Source organism: Danio rerio, chromosome 6 (genome assembly GCF_049306965.1).
Source record: "Danio rerio strain Tuebingen ecotype United States chromosome 6, GRCz12tu, whole genome shotgun sequence".
NCBI classification, from domain to species: Eukaryota; Metazoa; Chordata; class Actinopteri; order Cypriniformes; family Danionidae; genus Danio; species Danio rerio.
In genome coordinates, this window is record NC_133181.1 from 17,547,883 (window position 1) to 17,563,199 (window position 15,317).

The 15,317-nt window shown below is 37.9% G+C and overlaps 1 protein-coding gene across 24 annotated transcripts in view; it reads right to left on the reverse strand.

Annotated features, from left to right (window-relative positions):
- unc80 (unc-80 homolog (C. elegans)) overlaps window positions 1-15,317 on the reverse strand; it is a 162,836-nt gene that overhangs the window by 20,932 nt on the left and 126,587 nt on the right. For 13 of the 24 annotated variants that reach the window (XM_073953838.1, XM_073953836.1, XM_068221936.2 and 10 more), the window contains 9 exons: window positions 14,597-14,777; window positions 11,910-12,175; window positions 10,535-10,669; window positions 10,278-10,416; window positions 10,104-10,200; window positions 7,418-7,588; window positions 7,238-7,330; window positions 4,431-4,649; window positions 590-820 (listed from right to left, as the gene is read on the reverse strand). In XM_073953838.1, coding sequence (XP_073809939.1) covers window positions 590-820; window positions 4,431-4,649; window positions 7,238-7,330; window positions 7,418-7,588; window positions 10,104-10,200; window positions 10,278-10,416; window positions 10,535-10,669; window positions 11,910-12,175; window positions 14,597-14,777 — 1,532 coding nt within the window. The remainder of the gene's footprint in view (window positions 1-589; window positions 821-4,430; window positions 4,650-7,237; window positions 7,331-7,417; window positions 7,589-10,103; window positions 10,201-10,277; window positions 10,417-10,534; window positions 10,670-11,909; window positions 12,176-14,596; window positions 14,778-15,317) is intronic. The other 11 variants (XM_073953837.1, XM_073953834.1, XM_073953835.1 and 8 more) reach the window with 1 other exon arrangement.

Below are 15,317 nucleotides of genomic sequence, written 5' to 3' on the forward strand. Positions count from 1 at the left end.
AGCACATTTTTAAAGTGTTTGTGTGTGTGTGTGGCATTTGTATGCGGCTCATTCAGAAAGACTTTATAAACACCACCAAATAACCATTCGGAAACTTCCTGGTTCAGTCTTAACTTTGGTATTTTTGACTTGGTCTGGTGAGTTGCTGTCTGTCATTTTACTGTGTTTATCTTACATATGACACTGGGTATCCTTCTGAAGTGGACATGCTCTAATAGTAGGTGGGAAGAACCAGCTCATTTGCAGTTAAAGGCACAGGTGCACAACAACCTTAAATTCCCTTTGACCCAAAAACCGACATTTTCAACTGGGTATTATAAATAATCTGATGGGTATTTTGATCTGAAACTTCACAGACACATTTTGGAGACTCCAAAGACTTATTTTACACCTTGTAAAAAGAGGATAATAGGAGCCCTTTCGGACTCTGTTTAAGGCTGTGTTTAGCATCACCCACTTGCATTTGAATTACCGGAATGGCATCCTAGCACCTGGTGTAAACTAGGCCTATGAGATATGATACCATTGAATGGAACTCCACCAGAGCAGACACAGATGGCTTTTCTAAGAAAAGAGTGTAAGGACATACCTGCTGCACAGAGCCTGAGGGTGAACGCACCTGAGTGTGGGCATCTTATGAATCTTGTTAAACATGCGGTCCAGCCTCTTCAGAATGAGGATGAGGGCAGGGCGAATGGCTTCTGTCGACCAGTCGGTAATGGGTAACATCTCTGTAATGTAGCGGCGCAGCCCTCGGCTCTCCATAGTCAGTGTGTCGTAAGGGGCCAATTTGAGAAGCGAGTGGGCAATTTCGGCTAATCTGGAAAAGATAAATGTTAATTTGTACATGTATGCTTTGACTCATTTACTCTATCACAGTTGCAGGCTTATTAAAATTCCTTGAAAAATGAACTCATTACATGCATAACTGCTGGTGGTGGATTTCAGGAGAGAGAATAGAGAACACACTCCCATCACCAACAATGGGACACCAGTTGAGAAGGTCAACACTTTCAAGTTTCTTGGAGTCCACATTGCTGAAAATCTGACATGGGCTGCTAACACTCATGCAGCGCTGAGGAAGGCACAACGCCTTTTCTTCCTCAGGCATCTCAGGAGGTTTGAAATGAGCTCCCACATCGACCCAATCCCAATTCTATTTTTGTACCCATCCCCTTGGCCCTTACAACCGAGGGTGAAGGGGAAGGGCTTCAAAATTTACCCCTAAGAATTGGGACAGCACTAAAGCACCTGCACATGTCATCATATGTCTTTGTGATCTCCTGCTTCATGTGAGATCAGAGGAGGGTGACTGCTGTAGTTATTCCAGCTGTGTTATTTTTTGGTATTTATCTTCAGGAAATCACTGAAGGCATATATTATGTTATCATAACGATCTAATGTGGCAATTAGATCATAACTGTACTGTGTATTTTCACAATGGCCATATTCATCAATGTAAACACACAAAAAACAACATTAACATTATAATGTTGTTGTTATTATTATTATTTTTTTTAAAGCTTTTTTTTCAAAAAGCATGATGGTAAAACACGAATGCGGTTATGAATATATTAAAACGTGTTTTTTTTTCATAAAAATTTGTAATAATGACAAAAAATACTAATTTGTGGATCTCCTTACTTCCGGGTTCAGCAATATTGCTGTTGTGAAAGGTGTATTCTGGGAAATTTTCTTACTCCTTGGTTTCAAGTGTGGTCCTGAAAAATCTTTGTTCAAAGGGTTTTCACCGCTTCCCGTTAGCCCTATGCTTTCAAGCTAAAAAGAATTGGGACACCCCTACCCCTTGTGGTGCACGTGCAAAACGAAGGGTAGGGGTAAGGGGAAGGGCTAAGGGGTAGATTTGGGATTGGGCCATCCTCTGCTCGTTCAAAACCTGCACTGTGGAAAGTATCCTGACTGGCTGCATCACCACCTGGTATGGAAACAGCACCAGCAGCAAAGGATTGTGCTTACTGCTGGCCGCGTGGTAGGAGGCAAGCTTCCCTCCTTCCAGGACATCTACACCAGGCAGTGCATGAGGAAAGCCAAGAGAATCATCAGCAACTCCAGCCACCCAAGCCATAGACTTTTCTGTCTGCTACCCACAGGCAGACGGTTCTGCAGCATGCGGTCGCGTACCAGCTGACTGAAGGAAAGATTCTTCCCACAGATTATCAGGCTAATGAACACTTGACACCTCACACAAACTCTTCCTTACCCCTCACTGCATATCATCAAGATTTAACATGCACTCCACTTTAACCAATCCTTACTTCCAACTACAATAAACCCACAAAAATGTTAAACCAACCATCAGACTCTGTGTACACCTATTCATTGTCTTCTGCATATTACTGTCAACATTGCCAATCTGGAGCCAGCACCTAAGCTTTTCACTCATCATAGTACATGAGCTGCTGATGATGTGACAATAAAAGTGATTTGATTCGATTTGAAATAAACAACATCAGTAGTGTATTGTTGTACATGAGTCTGTACAACATTAAAAACTGTCTATTCCTTTCCAAACAATTTGTATTGGGTAATCTAAATTGTCCGTAGTCTATGAGTGTGTGTGAATGTGTGTGTGAATGTTTCCCAGAGATGGGTTGCGGCTGGAAGGGCATCCGCTGCTTAAAAACTTGCTGCATAAGTTGACGGTTCATTCCGCTGTGAATGAATAAATGAATGTTCAAACATCAAGACATCTTTTATGCTAGAGCTGCATTTACAGACATTTCTGTTAGATCATACTGTATATATGACCAGCTCAAGACAGCCACAATTTTTATGCATTTAAGAGTAATTTAAACAAGTAGTTTTCTAGTGTTAAAGATAAAAAAAATTATGTCAGTGTTGCTTTAAATTAGATTTACACTTCTATGTCTCTGCAATGTTACAATAGCCAACATCAAAACAAGAACTCAACCGTTGTGGAAATTTCAAGTCTCACTTTTTTGTTGAAAAACAAGAAAAGACACGACCATAGAGAGCAGGGTTAAAGTCAAACTGTCAACACAAAAACAGCTTGTCCGTTGGTCAAGCTTATCATTTGTTGATGACAGGAATATAGGCATCAGTTCCACTGCATTTGTTTTTTGTTCTCCTACTAAGAACCAAGGTGTGAAAGATGACTAAGCATGAATTGCGAAACTTTATGGCTCAAACTCCCAGAAATAGAACAGAATTTTATAGAAAACTCTATTGTTAAAATATAGCAACTCTACTCCATATCCATTCACATAACTTACATGTATAATGGTACATGTATTTATCTTCAACCATCACAGTAATACTTTAGATTGGAATGTTCGATTGTTATTTACTGTCACAATGAATTTCTATCGCAGATGTGCAGTTTTAAAGGAAGAAATGAATCATCTCGCATTCATCATCAGCACTCATCATCTCATTTTGGTGCCCTGTGTGAGACCAAACAAATATCCAACCCAGGCTCATTGAAGATAGATGCCCAGGGCTACATTTTTGAGATCTGCAAAGTTACTGGGCTACCTCCTTCTTGTGTGCGTCTGTGATAAGCCAACTGGCTTGTCGTGCATTACATTTTAGCTTCCTATTGACTGAGACTGACCCACTCTCTAAACCAAACCAATAGTGTTTTCAAAAGCAGACTAGAAGAGAAAAGCACATCATGATCAGATGAGTTTCTCACAATTTCACACTGTTTTTATTGAATTTTTTTTTGCCTGGTTTCTAAAACTGTTCTTCGCCAGACTCGAACCCTGTTTAGTCCACTTCCCAAGACGCCATACAAGGTGAGCTACCAAGTAAACTGATCTTGCTGGAAAAGCTGTCAATAAGAAGGTAATCGGTCAGCAGTATCACGAAAAGGAACAGAAGTAGTGCTTTACATGCATAATGCAGCCGGATGTATGCCAGGGCACATATTTCCAAAATTGTAGCCCTGGGCGCGTAGCGATGTAGTCTGTCACTACGATGTTTATGTTTTTATTAATGGATGTTGAGGGACAGACTTAACAGATGAAATTAACTACAAAGATTTGCAAGCAGACTGTCTGTTATCCAATGATGGACCAATGGTAGTTTGAAACTGTTCACATTTCACAAAAACTTGCAAAGCTGTTTTGAACTCCTGAAACAAACACTCATTGAACTCATTGAATGTTCAGTTTCTGAACTGTTGTGGAACAACAACCATCATAATAAAAAGTTGCCACATTCACATTAAGCAAAACTTAGTCCACTTTGAATCTGCTGTGAAACATACTACAAGCAATGCAATGATTGAATTAACTATTTTATACCCACAGCCAAGTTTTATTTCAAGATACCATGTTGTTTAATAAAAACATAGCTGCTATAAAGAAAAAACATCAAAACATAAGCAGCAAATTTCAAGTTTAGTAGAAAGAGAATAGTATTTGTTTTACAGTCTATGGTTTTACCTCATATGAGACTTGATATCAAGCAGCTCCAGAGCAGTGACTCTGGGTTCTCCAGCCACGTTCTGCAGGATTTTGAGCCGTGGGCCACAGTGTTTGTAGAACTCGGTGCAGATGTTGAGTACAGACTCGCGGGGGCGACGGAACTCTTCACGAGCGATCCGTTCATCCAGTTCCTCTCTCAGTATACCCTGACCTTCTTCCAGCAGGTGCAGGTTATCCCTGCAGGCAGTCCCAGAAGAGTACAGTTAAACAACTTCTGCTGTTTTATTGTCTTTGTGCTGTTAATTGCAAACGATTTAGGCCAACCATGTGTTCAGGCTGTGTGGTCATTTTCTGGAATACTACTTAGGTTTCTATAGCAGAAAATACTGGTGTCAGCTCGATTCTAAGTGACCTTTTTCTATAGCAGCTTGGTAAAGTGAGGCAGGACAAGATATGTTAAAGGGAAAACTGCTGAAAAACGTACAGACAGTTTTACACTTTAATTAAAATAATAATTTCTAGATTTAACTTGTTTTAAGCAATTCACCTAAAACTGATTAAAAAAATAATTTAAAAATTCCTTGAAAAAGTTAAATTCCTTGACACCAAAGTATATTTTTGTCAGTTTCTGTTACCTATATATTCATACGGTACAGTGCAAAAGTGTTAGTTCACTAGTATTTTCACCAATAAAAAGTTTGAAATAGGTTATTTCCATATTTTTCTGTAGCATGCCAGTTTGAAATATCAAATTAAATTTTTAAACATTACTCTTTGTCATTAATTATAATTAAACAGTTAAGATTATTGTCTGCACAAGGAGTCTGACAACAGTCATTGCTCCACACAGAGATCTGATCTATCATCATCCAGTCTGTCTGGAATGTCATGAAGAAACCGAACAAACAGACAATGAAATTTCAAAACAGCATTAAAATAAACACAAATTTTAACACTTGAACTACCAAGGCGTTAATTTTCACCATTTAAAATTTTTGCAATTGAATAACTTTGTTAAAATAAAACCCACATATCTATAACACCCTGGTTTGCTCTAAATATGTGTATATTTCTTTCTAACATTATTGTTATGTTATAGCCTTATTCAAAAATTTATTAAATTCATTTATTTCCTCAAAATAAATAACCCATAATGACAATGTGAAAAAAGATTGTTTGAAACTGTAGCAAATTTATAAAAATAAAAAACCTAAAAACTCACATGTACATAAGTATGCACAGCTTTTGAAGTGAAGCTCTAAATTGAGCTCAGGTAAATTCTGTTTCCACTGATCATTCTTGACATGTTTCAGCAGCTTAATTAGAGTTCACCTGTGGTAAAGTCAGTTGATTGGACATGATTTAAAAAGGCATACACCTGTCTATATAATGTCTCAGGGTTGACAGTGCATGTCAAAGCACAAACCAAGCATGAAGACAAAGGAATTGTCTATAGACCTTTGAGACAGAATTGTCTCAAGGCACAAGGCTGGGTGGGGAAGGTTACAAAAAAAATCCTGCTGTTTTGAAAATTCCAATGAGCACAGTGGCCTCCATCATCCGTAAGTGGAAGATGTTTGGAACCACCAGGACTCTTCCCAGAGCTGGTCGCCAATCTAAGCTGAGTGATCAGGTGAGAAGGCCCTTAGTCAAGGAGATGATTAATAACCCGATGGTCACTCTGTCTGAGCTCCAGCGTTCTTCTGTGGAGAGAGGAGAACCTTACAGAAGGACAACCATCTGTGCAGCAATCCACCAATCAGGCCTGTATGGTAGAGTGGCCAGATGGAAGCCACTCCCCACCTGGAATTTGCCAAAAGAACTCTCAGACCATAAGAAACAAAATTCTCTGGTCTGAAGAGAATAAAATGTAACTCTTTGGATTGAATGCCAGGTGTTGGGTTCAGAAAAAACCAGCTACCACTCATCACCAGGCTAATACTATCCCTACAGTGAAGCATGGTGGTGGCAACATCATGCTGTGAGAATGTTTTTCAGCAGCAGGAACTGGAAGACTAGTCAGCATAGAGGGAAAGATGAATGCAGCAATGTACAGAAACATCCTGGGTGAAAACCTGTTTCAGAGTGCTCTTGATCTCAGATTGGGGCAACGGTTCATCTTCCAGCAGGACAATGACCCAAAGCACACTGCCAAAATATCAATGGAGTGGCTTCACAACAACTTGGTGAATGTCCTTGAGTGGCCCAGCCAGATTCCAGACCTAAATCCTGTTTAACATCTCTGGAGAGATCTGAAAATGGTTGTACATCATCGCTTCCCATCCAACCTGATAGAGCTTGAAATGTATTGCAAAGAGGAATGGGCAAATAATTCCTAAAGACAGGTGTGCCAAGCTTGTGGCATCATATTCAAAAAGACTTGAGGCTGTAATTGCTGCCAAAGGTGCATCAACAAAGTATTGACCAAAGGCTGTGAATACTGATGTACATGTGATTTTTTTAGGTTTTTTATTTTTTTTTGAATTTGCAACAATTTCAAAAAATCTTTTTTCACATTGTCATTATAGGGTATTGTGTGCAGTATTTTGAGGAAATTAATTAATTTAATCAATTTTGGAATAATGCTGTAACATAAAAAAGTGAAAAAAGTGAATGGCTATGAATACTTTCCGGATGCACTGTAAGTTCTAAATGCAACTATGACATGACAATATGACGTCTTACACAAGAACAGTCAGAATGACCGCTATGATAATACTAGTAGTTACAGAAATCTGGTAGTTTCAGTGTTAAAATCCATACTCATCATCTTCTAAGATTTTCTGATCCACAGACACACCAGAAACCAACAGCTGACATTTGACCTTGTGTTTGGTCCCCCAGACATGGCGTGGTTGGCTGTAGTTGCTCCTTTGTGGCCTTGATCAGATCGACTCATCTGAGGTGCAGTCATGGGTCTAGAAATTTTAAATCAGAAGATAAAGGGAATGTAAGGCCGTTAAAGCAGGAAATAATTAGAGTAAATACTTTGTTTGAGGACTGACCGTGTCAAAGTCTCCACACTGTAGAGCAGAGCCTGCAGAGATGTGGCCAGAGCAGCAATAGCAGCAATCTCATCTCTCGCTGCAGACGCAGACTCCAGAGTCTGTATGTTGCTCTTCATTTTCTGCAGGTAACATGGAACCAAAGCCTCCAGAACCATCAGCATCTGAAGACTGAAGAGACAAACAGAAGAATGTTTTACAACAGAAAGTTACATTTGCTAGAGAGTTTATTGAAGCTCAGCTCTTAGAATATACTGATAATCATGTTTTGCCTGACAGAAATAACTGTTCGATAATTATTGTCATTTACATGTAGCCTACAAAGAAAAAGAGAGAGAGAGAGAGAGTTATAGTTCTGAGGTCAGATTAAGGTTGTTTATACAGTAGAAAATAGATGCGTTGATTTCAAAGGTGAATGTTTTGACTGTTCTAGTACACACACCGGCCACTTTATTAGGTACACCTGTCTAACTGCTTGTTAACACAAATTTCTAATCAGCCAATCACATAGCAGAAACTCAGTGCATTTAGGCATGTAGACATGGTCAAAACGATCTGCTGCAGTACAAATCGAGCATCAGATTGGGGAAGAAAAGAGATTTGTGAGACTTTGAACATGGCATGGTTGTTGATGCCAGATGGGCAGGTCTGAGTATTTCAGAAACTGCTGATCTACTGTGATTTCCATGCACAACCTTCTCTATGGTTGAAAAAGTTTTTTCTGAAAAAGAGAAAATATTCAGTGAGCGGCAGTTCTGTGGGTGCAAATGCCTTGTTGATGCTAGAGGTCAGAAGAGAATGGCCAGACTGGTTCCAGCTGATAGAAAGACAACAGCAACTCAAATAACCATTCGTTACAACCAAGGTACGTAGAATAGCATCAATGATTGCACAACACATCAAATCTTGAGATGGATGATCTACAGCAGCAGAAGACCACACCGGGTAGCACTCCTGTCAGCTAAAAACTAAGGCTACAATTCACACAGGGTCACCAAAATTGGACAATAGAAGATTGAAGACTGCGACATTCGGAGGGTAGGGTCAGAATTGAGCATTAACACCATGAAAGTATGGATCCATCTTGCCTTGTATCAATGGTTCAGGCTGCTGCTGGTGGTGTAATAGTGTGGGGGATGTTTTCTTGGCAGACTTTGGGCCAATTAGTACCAATTGAGCAACGTGTCAACTCCACAGCCAACCCGAGTATTGTTGCTGACCATGTTCATTCCTTTATGACCACAGTGTACTCATCTTTTGATGGCTACTTAAAGCAGGATAACGTGCCATGTCATTAAGTGGAAATCTGGTTTCTTGAACATGACAATGAGTTCGTTGTGCTCAAATGGCCTCCACACCAGATCTCAATCAAATAGAGCACTTTTGGGATGTGGTGGAATAAGAGATTCGCATCATGAATGTGCAGCCGACAAATCTGCAGCAACTGCTTGATGCTATCATGTTAATATGGACCAAAATCTCCAAGAAATATTTCACTTGTTGAATCTATGCTACGACGGATAAAGGCAGTTCTGAAGGCAAAAGGGGGTACAACCTAGTACTAGTAAGGTATACCTAAAAAAGTGGCCGGGGAGTGTATGTACTAGTTATTCAGGTTAAAGTTCAATTTAAAGAATTACATTGGTGAATTAGGTTAGTGATTAAGTTAATTAAGCAAGTCATTGGACAACAGTGGTTAGTTTTGCAGCCAATCGGTGGTTAAAAATTCTGACTTTAACAGTTTTTTATAATTGTGTGTTTATTTTTTTTATTCCAGCTAAACTAAAAGAAATAAGACTTTAACATTGAAAATATTTGAAAAATAGTTGCAATTTCACAAGAGGGTTAAAATATATTTTTTATTCATCTGTAAGTGCTATAGATGGTAACTGGTAAATGTCCGACATTTGGTGTCCATCCAATTTTAAAATCTGTTGATCTAAAAGCAAATAAATCACATAAATAAGTATTACACCATTTCTGCCACGATCACCAGCGATCTAACCCTTATAGATCGCGTGAGAAAATTCATTATCACTCGGACTACAATCCTGTCACCATATGAACTACAAATCCTGTCATGCACCTCACTCACACCTGTTCCTGTTCACCTCTGATTACACACACAAAACTGGGTGCTGCTCAAGGACTGATTACTTAGAGCATTTAGACTGCTCACCTTGTCACCCACGTTGCTGAGTCTTGTTTGGTTTATACTCTGAAACACTACGGAGAGTTTTCCTGGATTAGTCTTTCCGTGTTTGACTCCGTGTTCCAACCCTAATAAAACACACCTTAACAAGCTAATCAAGGTCTTACTAGGTATACTTGAAACACCCAGGCAGGTGTGTTGAGGCAAGTTGGAGCAAAACCCTGCAGGGACACCGGCCCTCCAGGACTGAGATTGGTGACCCCTGTACTAAAGAAACTGCGTTTGGACCCTCACCTCCGTTGTCCAGCGCCCAACTCTTACAATTGTAATGTACAGTATAAAAATATTTTTAATTTAAGAACTAACTTTATACACCTAATGTGTTGTCAAATTAATAATTAACATCTTGTTTTCCTTTTTTACTATTTCTACAGCTGTCTATAAAATGGCATTCTCTTTTCATCTCTCAACCTGTTTTAGTTTAAACACTTAGACACCCATAAAGAATCTTATTAAAATCTGAGAGTAACAAACCTGCGGTATGATTCTGGGGCATAAGCAACAACTGTGACACACAGCTTAATGGCTTCGCTGATTGAAAACGCCAAGTCTTCATTACCATAGCAAAAATCTGAAAAAAGAAAAACATCCAGAAAATCAGAAAGAGCCAAGCCAAATGTTTCTTTCATGTCCTGTGTGTCATCTTACCCAGAGAGCGTAGAGGTTTCTCAGCCTTCACTAGCTCCAGAGCATCTAGGGAATCTGCGGTCTCTCCCTCCAAAGATACCAGTAGGTCAAAAAGACACTGTGAAGACACACCTTTTGATAGACCGGTACTAGTGCGAGTCTGAAAAAAAGTGGTCAGTTTATACATTTAATGAGTGTAAAAATAATGCAATTACACTATTATATCATTGTAAAAACAATTTAACGAATAGGTGTTAAATCCTTAAAATCAATCTTACAGTGAACTCCAGCAGAGGGGCCACGCTAGCAAAGAGCTGCAATATGAAGGGTTTACGGTGGAGGATGTAGAACTGCCTGCAACAGAACTCAATCCCTCGACGTAAAAGCGGGTTACTCTCATAATCTGCGTATGTCTTTAACAAAACACAAAAGCAGCAAAAACAAAATAAACATTGTATAAAAAATAACATTAAATGGCATTAAATGAACACTCCATTAGTGTTTTATCATATTTGGATCCATTCAACTTTTTTTCTGGTCTGGCAAAGCACTTTTAGCATAGCTTAGCATAAATCATTGAATCGGATTAGACCATTAGCATCACACTCAAACATTTTAAATAAGAGTTTTGATAATATTTCTAATTAATGTTTGACATTTCTGTAGTTACATCGTGTACTAAGAGATAGAAAATAAAATATAATAAATTTAATAATATAATAAAGTCAAATTTCTGTTATTAAGTTGCTATTTTGGCAAAGTGGCTCGGTGGTTAGCACAGTCGACTTACAGCAAGACTCGAGTCCCGGCTGGACTAGTTGGCATTTCTGTATGGAGTTTGCATGTTCTTCCTGTGTTTGTGTGGGTTTCCGTTGGGTGCTCCGGTTTCCCCCACAGTCCAAAGACATGTGCTATTGGTGAATTGTGTAAATAAAATTGGTCATAGTGTGTGTGTGTGTGTGTGTGTGTGTGTGTGTGTGCATGTGTGTGTATGTGAATAAGAGAGTGTATGCGTATTTCCCAGTAATGGGTTGTGGCTGGAAGTGCATGCGCTGCAAAAACATAAGCTGGAATAGTTGGTGGTTCATTCCGATGTGGTGACACCTGAAAAATAAGGCACTAAGCCAAAGTAAAATGAATAAATGAATGAAAGTTGCTATTTTCTAGCTACATCTCGGCATGGCTAGGAACTATAGTATTATTGTGGCATAATAATCATGGAAGTTTGTTGTCGTACCATGACTTCAGCAGGTAATGGTATGATGATATTTTGCAGCTTTGTTACCTAGTTACCAAGCTGGGGACTATTTTCAGGTGTTAATTAAAAGGTGTCGTAATATCACCTAAGCATGACAGCCAGGAAAGTCTTAGTAGGTCTTAGTACACGAAGGTCTCAGTACATGATGTACTGACAGAAGTGACAGACTTTAAACAGCCAAATGAGCGAAAGTCCTTTTTACATCTTTTGAGTGAGATGCTAATGTTCCACTCTGATTCAGTGATTTATGCTAAGCATAGCTAAAGCTCCTGCCTGACTAAATGCATTCAAAAAATGGTAAAACTCAACTGTTTAACTGAGCTGTTAAATTAGACTATTTCCAAATAAGTGTAGTGTTCCTTTAAATGACCTAATATGTTAATATGTGTGCTAACCTGGAGCATAGTGGGAAGGATCCATTGGTAGCCACTGAGGGAGAAGAGGTGGTTGAAGTGTACAGCAGTGTTGATGGCAGTGGCGCTGTATTGCCTGAGCAGGGCACTGTCCTCAGGGTGTAAGAGCAGGGCACCGTTAAACACATTCAGAAATAGCATGATCTCATCACCCCAGGGGTATTCACTCGGCATGCCCAGAAACATCTCCTCCAGCAGTTTGATCCACAGGACCTTATGCAGAGTGTCCAAACCAAAGAGCTCTTTGCCTGGAAAAGGAGGACATTTATTAAGGGCGTGACTTTAACTGTGGCTTTTAGCTTTACAAAATTATCAGCCACATAGCACTTTCGCGTTCCACAATTACAGTGCTCAGCACATATAAGTACACCCGTGACAAATCTATCTTTTAAATTCATATTTTAATTAAGGAAGCTATACAATATTATATTTGTACATGTACATTAGATGAGTCAGTACTGTAGCTAAATCTGGTGCTTATCTAACAAAATAACTTACGATAATGGCCCAAAATCTAGTACAGCCAAATTTATAAGTTATAGAAAAATTTAAAATACAAATTTAAAAAAGGAAAATCAAGAGAGGCAAAAAAAAAAAAAAAAAAGGAAAAATTGAGTTGAAATTTTGTACATTGCAATTTTGTTCGCAATATTTTGCTTGAATTTGCTTGAATTTCTAAATATGTTTGGTGACTAAAATATTATTTTAATAAACATGTGTTTAATAAATCTGTTTAAATACACCAAAATACATTGGCTAAATTCACTGAGAAATGGATAAAATATTCATTTTCGAAATGAGGTGTACTCAATTATGCTGAGCACTGTATAATGTTATTATAATTAAAATTATATTTTATGTGATTTAAATTGTCTGAAAGAGATAAAAAAATTCTGTCATTATTTAATCACTTATTTCAAACACAAAGAAACTGATGAAGGTTAGAAACCACTTGAGGGGGAGTAAACAGTGAGTAAATTTTCATTTTTGGTGAACTGTCCCTTTAACTTAGAGTGTTAATAAAATGCATTTATAACAATTAAATTATTGATAGCCAAGTTAAATTATTTAATATTAAGTGTATTATTAAGTGAATTATGAAGTGACTAATCAAGATAAATGTGTACTTATCTCCATTTTCTGTTGCTTAATTAACAGCTGTGGCAACTTCAGAAGCTAATGCATGAATCCAATGCACTGATTACAGATGAAATGCAGTAATTTTGGCATACATAATCTATGAAAAAAAAAAAAAAATAAATAAATATATATATATATATATATATATATATATATATATATATATATATATATATATGTGTGTGTGTGTGTGTGTGTGTGTGTATGTGTTTAGTTTGGAAATATTCAATTGTGTCATGTCAACAATCAACTGTTAGGTCTGTTACCAAGCAACCAACACCGTGCAAGCTGCTAATGAGTTAACCTAAATGGATAAACAAAACTTGCTGAAAAAAGACAAAACATAAGGAATTAGTAACTTGCACTATAATCAATAATGTTCTAACACTTTGTTAGACTATAATACTGATTGCAATTCCTGTGTTAACTGATTGCAAGGCAGACTGTAATCATTTATATGTGTTTAGTCATCAAAAAGCCATTGCTTTACAGTACAATATTAAGTGCTTACGTCTAGCTTTTGAGCAATTCTAAAGTTAAAACAGATGTCTTGTTGCCCAAAAGTTACAACTGTTTTGTCAAGTTAAGATTCAGTAATAACACCTTCCTAAATCTGCAGTTTAGATAAGATAACACACTTAAATGCTGTTCTGCAACAGCTTTTGTCCTGAATGTTGTCCTAACTGAAATTACCATGGGTATCAAACAGATGGGACAGGATTTTTATGTTCCAATCAGTCATGATCACCAGCGATCCAGCCTGTGCAGATGTTGCTAACGAACTACAAATCTACCAGCAGAAGAACTACAAGATCCAATCATGCACCACTCACACACCTGGCCTAGATCTTGTCTGATTGCAAATACTCACAGCTGAAGAGAGAGCACTCACACACACATCTGTGCTGAGTCTTGTTATACTGTTGGTGAACATTACAACACATTTTCCTTGCCTCGCGTGTTTTTGAACCTTGCTTTGTTTTGTTTGTTTTACCCTGTCTGCTGCCTGCCTTTTGACCATTCGCCTGTGTATTTGACTATGACTCTGGATTTGCCTGTTTTCCCCTATGTTGCCTGTTGCTTGCCTGACCATCTCTGTATAATAAAACCCTGCATTTGGATCTGCACCCTGTTGTCAGCATCACTTCACATTACACAATCTTTCTGTAATACATCCCAATAATTCTTGGTTGTGTGTACAGAAAACACCCCAAATACCAAATTAAGTTCTCTTTTGAGTGTTCTGGTGTGTGACTTACAATCATCTGCAACTTGTATGATGACGCAGATTATGATTAAAATTAATCAGTGTATCAGTGTGCAATTAATCAGTGTACACATGCATGGGCTAGTAGAAGTGACTGTGCAGCATGTGTCTTAGCTTGCTATTATACTGAATTAGAAACATTAGCCGCCTTTAATGCAGAATAATTAAAGGTGTGCTAAATTCACCTATTTTAAGGTACGGTCAAATTTAGAGCAGGCCTATTAGCATCTTCTTTTTTTAAGGAACATTTTTACTTGCTCACCGAGAGGCTCATTGAAGAGGGTGAACTCGGCATCAATGGCAGAGCGAGGAAATGATGGCAGTCGCAGAAGGTCTTCCTGAAGCATGGAGACGTGGGATTGTTTGTGCATGGCAGGCATCCGCTGTGTAAGTGAGATGATAAACAGAACTCGTCCGATCTCTTCCAACTTTCTGGAAAACACCTGGGAGAAAAAAAAAAGATATTTATACAGTTGAAATCAAAATTATTAGCCTTCTTGTGATTTTTTTAAAATTTATATTTCCAAAATTATATTTAACAGAGCAAGATTTGTTTCACAGTATTTCCTACAACACTTTTTCTTCTGGAGAAAGTCTAATTTGTTTTATTTCGGCTAGAATAAAAGCATTTTTTAAAAAAAAACATTTTAAGATCAATATTATTACCCTCCTTACACATTTTTTTTTTCAGTTGTTCACCAAACAAACCACTGTTACGCCTAATTAACCTAGTTAAGTCTTTAAATGTCACTTTAAGCTGAATAATAGCATGTTGAAAAATATCTAGTAAAATATTATATACTGTCATGATGGCAAAGATAAAATAAATCAGTTATTAGAAATAAGTTATTAAAACTATTATGTTTAGAAATGTGTTGAAATAAATCTCTTTGTTTATAGAGAGAATATGCAGAGAATATACAGGGGGGCTAATAATTTAGGAGGGTTAATAATTATGACTTCAACTGTATACATAATTGAAT